Here is a 6,812-nt window from a genome sequence, read left to right on the forward strand (position 1 = left end):
GAAGAGGGCACCTGGGCCCTAGGGCACGCACGTCCTCACCTATGGCCCAGAGCACCGTGTCAAAGGTGCCCGCGTCCTTCCGGTCCGAGGTGAGGTCCACCCAGGTGACGCGGAGCTGCTGGCCTGGGAGCTTCTCTACCTTCTCGGGGGCGCAGCCCCGTAGGATCCGGGTGCCGTGGCCAGCCATGTGCTCGGTGACGAGCGAAGCCATTTGCTGCAGAGGGTGGAGAGGGTGCGGGGTGAGGGCCCGGCGCTGGGGGGAGGGGGGCCCGCAGAGACGACCTGCCTGAGCTGGCCGTCCGGGGGCGGGGGCAGGCCTCACGCCCCGCTCTGGGGACCCTGCTCTCTGTGGAGCTGAGGACTAACCCGGCAGAGCTTCTGGCAGCCCCTGTCCCCCCAAGTCTGCGGGCCCAGGCCCCTGGCCCGGGGTATGTGTGACCTCTGGACACTTCTTAGACATTAATGAACCGAGTTTTCCCTGAAGGGGCTGAGACCCGCCCCGGGCTCTGTCTGCCAGGTTCTGCCGGGCGCGGTGGCCAGGTAGCTGCGAGCAGATGTGGGCATCTCTGCCCCCCTTCTCATTCCTGCGGGCCTCTGTCTCTTGGGCCCTCTCTGCCTGCATCCAGCCCGAGGCTCGAGGCCGTCCCCGGACATGTGTGCCAGAGGCGGGCACTCGGGCATCTGTCCAGGGGGTGACAGGACATCGGGGGGTGCATCGCCCCGGAGCCCACCCACCGTCCCACTGCGCAGACACTTGGTGTTCTGACAGCGACAACCCAGACCTGGGCTTTAAAGTGACATCTCTTCGAAGGGATTGTGGCTTAAAAAGAAAGTACATGTGTTCATCACGTGGGCACATCCATTGTCAGCAAGGGTGCCCGCGCCCCAGGCTGGGAGGCCATGGGGCCGCCTGCGTGGTGGACGGGGAGGCCATGCGGCTACAGGGCCTGGCTCGGCTTGGCGTCCTGTCCGTCCTGTCTATGGTGGCCGGGCTGCCGTCACCCACGACGGTCACCCAGGGCCTCTCTCCCCACCACGCTGGCCCTGGAAAGACACACTCCTCGGGCCCCAGAGGCTCAGCAAGGGAGCTGGGATGGCACGGCTGCCCATGCTTGCCGGCCACTGCCCTCCCAGGTTGGGGCTGGCCGCTGTGTCTGCTGTGAGCTGACCCTTGCTGCCACCCGCCAATAGGTGTCTATGTCGCCAACAGTCTCTTCGCTCGACTTGAGGGCCGGTTTCTAAAGACTGAGACCTCGGTGCCAGTCCACACCTGCCCCCGCCCAGGTAGGGGGGTGGGAAAGCCCCCTCACGACAGCAGGGACACGGGTGGGGGCACCGGCCTGGCATTACCTGGTCGAAGGCCCGGAGGGGCACGCTGCGTATCATGACGGTGGTGTCCAAGCCGAGCCCGGTGAGGAGGCCCGCACACTCCAGGGCTACGTCTGCCAGGCGGCTAAGGAGTGTTAACGATGGTGACGCTGGGGCCGGGCAGCGAGACCCCCACGCCCCGCCAGAAGCCCACACCCACCCGCCCCACCAGCCCAGAGGAGGCTCCGACCTGGCTGCAGAGACCACCCCCCGGTGCCATCTTGGACACACGTCGAGGGCCAGGTGGGGGCTCCATGCACAGGCGCCTTCCACGCCCCTGGAGGCTCACCCGGGCCACATGGGGGTGGTCGGGAGCCAGCGCCCGGGCCTCACACCTCTGTCTCCCCTGCAGTCGCCCCTCCGGGCCCCCAGCCTTACTGTTCCATCTGAAGGAACTGGCCAGAGGGGGCTGGTCTCCAGGGAGGACCACCTGCCTCAAGGCTGTGTCCAGCTGCCTAGCCAGTGAGCGGCTCAGGAAGAGCCTCCCGGAAGCCCCAGACTCAGAGGTCAACCTCAGAGTGTCCCCTGAGCACAGAGGACAGAGTGGGCCTTTACAGGTCACAGGGGGCAGCCCCCACGGGAGGGGCGAGGGCGGGGGCCGGACCCGAGCGTCCGCTCTTGGGACGGTGAGCAGCGCCGTCTGTCTGTCCATCACCTGCATGCAGCAAAGGATACAGCTGGCCCCGACCACCAACCTGTTGGAGGGACAGACAGAGATACATGGGTCACATGTCCACGGGTCGTGAGCTGCCCCCGGGGCTCCGAGGGCCGGGCCTTGTGCGGGCGCCCGGTAGCTGCCGCGAACTGTCCCACAGGCCACCCTGAGGGATGATAGCCCCCCCAGGGCTCCTGCCACAGTGACAGCCAGCTGCCGGATCGGGGAACTGCCTGGTGGCGAGGGAGGGGCGGCTGGTGACAGACCAGCGTGTCTGGGGACGGGCCCGCAGGCAGGACCGACGTGGACCAAGCCCAGATGTTGCAAGCTTCTCCTTGACTCCCACTGGACCCTGACGTCAGGCTGCAGACAACCAGGGAGGTGCGGATGTGGGCAGTAATGCTCCGGGGCCACGGAGGCCGGGCGGAGGGCCCACGCCTGCCTGCCCCAAGTCCCCCCATGCAGAGGCTGGGAAAGTCAGCACGGCCAGCAGGGAGGGGCCACAGGACCCAGCAGACCTCCCGTTACACACCCTGCGTGCACACACACCTGAGCACACGTGCACACACATGCTTGCACACGTGCACCGAACTGAACCTGAGCGCAGACTCCCCGCCCAGGCAGTGTGGGTGGGCTCGTCAGATCACCCTCAGCCTTTGAACGAGAAGAGGTGACGCGGGGGAGGATCAGCAGATGTCAGCTTGATCCCGGCAGGTACTAATGATATAATTCCATTTCAAACAGACGCTCGTCCCGGGAGGACTGCTGCTGGCGCCCTGTGGGGAGCTGCTGGCACTCAGCTTCCTCGGGACGGGTCGGAGCCGCGGGTGTCTATGTGGGTGAGTGGGGAGAGCTCGGCATGTGAAGTACACATGCAGGCACATGCACATGGGGCATGTATGCAGGCATGCACACACGGGGCACACACACGCACATGTACACGGGGCATACACGCAGGCACACGCAGCACACGCACACGGAGCACACATGGAGACACACACGGGGCACACGCACGCAGGCACACGCACACGGGGCACACGCAGGCACGCGCACGTGTCCACACGTGGGTACACACAAGATGGCCTTCTCTCCCTCCGTCTGGACGTGAACGGGGAAGGGACAAGCCTTCCTTCTAGACAGAAACTGCAAGGCTTGGGCTGCCCTGAATATCCTGCCCCGACGCAAGAACCAGTGAAGGGCGTGCGTGCAGACCTCGTGGTGGTGCCCTGTGCCCCGCCAGGGCGCCCACGGCCTGCGCGGCTGAGCCATGCAGGCCCGGAGAGCCCACTGACCACCCACTGCGCGGTCCTGCCGTCCAAGTCTTCCTGTCTCCACAGAGCAGACTCTGGTGGGGGTCTGCAGCCTGAAGCCCACAGCCCAGCTCCAGGCAGAGCAGCAATGTGGTCTGATTTTGGCAAAGACGTTTTGTTTCCACAGCTCCTGAGCATGCTCCCAAGCCCTGCACAGGCGGGTGGGGAGTGGGGGTGGGTGAGGGTCCCCCCAAGCCCTGGGTGTCCCACTCCCACCTCAAGGTCACGGGGCCCCGCTCCCAGGCTGCTGGCTCCAAGCCACCAACAGTGGGTGCATCAGGAGGGCACGTCCTTGACCAAGTGTGGGCGGGCGAAAACTCCCGGGGGAGGGCGTGTGCTGGCGCCCATGGTCACCTCGGTCTCCTCAACGGGGTTGGTTTTCACTCCACCCCTGGCCCCCAGTTCATCAAATAAGCAATTCATTATCAAACAACAATTATCTGAAAAAGGCAGGATCCAAGGTCTTAACCAGAGAACTCCCTTCAGGCGGACTCGATGAGAAAACACCCAAACCAGGGCTGGACTCCGGAGCTGGGGGCTGGCGGGTCTGAGCTGCGGGTGGCCTTTGCTGGCCCCCGAGGACACCCTGTCTAGGGTGAGGCCAAGGCTGGTGCCCGGCAGGTGCCCCTGGCAGGCCCTGGGGGCGGGGCGGGCCTCCAAGGCCTGTGCCCTGGGGCCCCGCGGCTGCGTGTGTGTTTGGGCAGCCCCCCGTGTACCCCTGGGTGCTGCCGACACAGCACGCCGAGGTGTAGCTGCTGCAGGCTTACCCTGCTCACGGGCTGGCCGCCGCCTCGCATCTGGAGGCAGAGGAAGCAGCAACAACGCTTCCCCAGGCGTGAAGCCCCAGTTTAAGGAGCTCTCCACCTGCCTCTCGGGTCTGAAGGCCCCAGTCTGCGCCCGGGGCGGCCGGGGGCACCCACACAGTGCGAGGGCCCACGGCCACCCCGCCAGCGCAGGCAACACTGAGGCCCTGCAGGCAGGGGCCCCGGGAGCAGCTGGACATGGGCTGTCCAGAGGGCTCCCAGACCCCTGGGGCAAAGCAGGTGGGTCACCCGTGGAGGCTGCTGGCCACCCCGTCTCATGAAGGTGACCCTGAGGGCGGTCCACACAGGGAGGAGCTGGCCAGCGGAGGCCCCGCAGCTGCAGGCTGAGGCGAGGCTGGGCATGCTGGGCACCCCGCTGGCCAGCTGGCCTCCTTGATGGGCCCCGGGACACGGCCCGCCTGGCTTCGCGAGGCCTCCAGGGCGGGGGCAGCCCTCGGGCCCATATTCATTTCAGCTCCATTTTAAAGGCGAGTTAAAATAAACACCAGGAATATTTATAAGGCAAATAAATCTGGTAGAAACAGCCCCTCGGAGTGTGAGTGGAGGCCCCCAGCCCGGCCAGAGCTGATAAAATACAGGAACGCTACCGTCGGCCCTCCGGCTTATTTTGACTGCGCGCAGGAATGTAGCGAGTAAACAGTGCCTCCGTATCACACTGTTACAACTTGCATTCACAGCTCGGCACAAAAGCTGCGTTTCACAGAAACAGCGTTCGGGGATGTATCTCCAGCTTAATTTTTTAAAAAAACCATTTCCTCACATAAATCATGCTCAGAACGGAATGGGTGACTGATACATTGCAAACACTTTTTTTCCTTAAACAATAACATACCTAGATTCCTTCTAAACGAAAGAGCTAAAAAAAAAAAAAGTCTTCTAAATGGTTTGGTTTTTTTTTTCCTGAAGAAAATAAACACTTTGCTGACCCCGATATCTGGGGCTGTCTTCCCTGGCCGCGCATGCCCCGGGCCCAGCACGTGGTCAGCAGGGCGGCCACGCGGGGCCCCGCACCCAGACCTTTCCGTGCCCAGGCCCCGGCGAGCCGCAGGCAGTGAGGGCACCAGACGGCGGCCCCTCTTGGTGGCTGGACTCGGCATTCAGAAGGCCAAGTGGGAATAACAAACGAAAGAAAACGAACACACGGGAACGGAGTCAACGAAAGACCAAGATTCAGAGAGTGCTGGTGCTGGGCAGACGCGACCGAGCCACAGTGGTGGCCTCGGCCAGGACACAGGCCCCACGCCGTGAGCCAGCATCCAGGCGGCTGCGCCGTGAAGGCCGATGGCACCACAGTCTCCACGGCCCTCCACGGACCTGCATCACCCCCAGAAACCCACGCCCGAGAAAACGACGCGGGTCCAAAGCCTGGCGGACGGGACCCGGAACAGGGCCAGAGCAGGATGGTGCCCCACTCGGAGGAGTTTCCAGGCCGACCGCAGGCGCTCGTGGTGGGTGCCTGGGACCCCGTCTTCACGCAGACAAGCTGCAGACGCCCACCAAGGCCCTGGGACCCACAGGAAATCCAGGGCTTTTGTCAAAAACCATCTTGCTGGGGGGGAGGCTCTCCTGAACATGCAATAAATCTAACAGCAATTAAGCATAAAAGAGCCTAAGCCACACTTAAAAAACCCAAAACACTGGTACGTTACTGGAGTTAAAAGACACGACAAGCTGAAAAAATCTGCAATTGTAAACAACATGAGATTTCAGCTCTGACAGCAAAGCTGTGGGCACATAAGAAAGAAGAAAGCAGAGGGCAGTGCCAGGGCAGGGCAGCCTTGCTCAGAGCCACACACACTCAGGGCCACACGCTCACAGCCACTCACAGACACACATGGCAGCCCTGCTCACAGCCACACAGGCTCACAGCCACTCAGACACACACGCTCAGAGTCACACACAGAGACACATGCTCAGGGCCCCACACGCTCACAGTCACTCACAGGCACACACGCTAACAGTCACATGCTCAAACCTGTGAGTAGATAAGAAAGAGGAAAGCAGAGGGCAGTCCCAGGGCAGGGCAGCCCTGCTCAGAGCCACACACGCTCACAGCCCCTCAGACAATCATGCTTACAGCCACTCACAGACACACATGCTCACAGCCACATGCTCACAGCCACTCAGACATGCTCACAGCCACACGCTCACAGCCACTCACAGACACACACGCTCACAGACACTCAGACACACACACTCGCAGCCACACACTCACAGCCACACACAGACACACACGCTCACAGCCACACACTCACAGCCACTCAGACACACACGCTCACAGCCACTCAGACATGCTCACAGCCACACGCTCACAGCCACACACTCACAGCCACTCACAGACACTCACACTCACAGCCACTCAGACACATACGTTCACAGACACTCAGACACACACGCTCACAGCCACTCAGACACACACACTCACACTCATAGACTCACACACAGCCACTCACGCTCACAGCCACACATGCTCACAGCCACACGCTCACAGCTACTCAGACACACACGCTCACAGACACTCACAGACACACATGCTCACAGCCAGTCACGCTCACAGCCATACGCTCACAGCCATACACGCTCACAGCCACTCACAAACACGCTCACAGCCACTCACACTCACAGCCACTCACAGACACACACGCTCACAGACAC

The 6,812-nt window shown here is 62.7% G+C and overlaps 1 protein-coding gene across 1 annotated transcript in view; it reads right to left on the minus strand.

Annotated features, from left to right (window-relative positions):
• Nucleotides 1–6,812, minus strand: part of TXNRD2 (thioredoxin reductase 2) — a 25,216-nt gene that overhangs the window by 7,062 nt on the left and 11,342 nt on the right. Inside the window, exons 8-10 of the mRNA XM_010834907.1 lie at nt 2,044–2,063; nt 1,351–1,442; nt 40–214 (exon numbers count right to left, since the gene is read on the minus strand). Coding sequence (XP_010833209.1) covers nt 40–214; nt 1,351–1,442; nt 2,044–2,063 — 287 coding nt within the window. The remainder of the gene's footprint in view (nt 1–39; nt 215–1,350; nt 1,443–2,043; nt 2,064–6,812) is intronic.

Source organism: Bison bison, unplaced genomic scaffold (genome assembly GCF_000754665.1).
Source record: "Bison bison bison isolate TAMUID 2011002044 unplaced genomic scaffold, Bison_UMD1.0 scf7180017845480, whole genome shotgun sequence".
Lineage (NCBI taxonomy): Eukaryota > Metazoa > Chordata > Mammalia > Artiodactyla > Bovidae > Bison > Bison bison.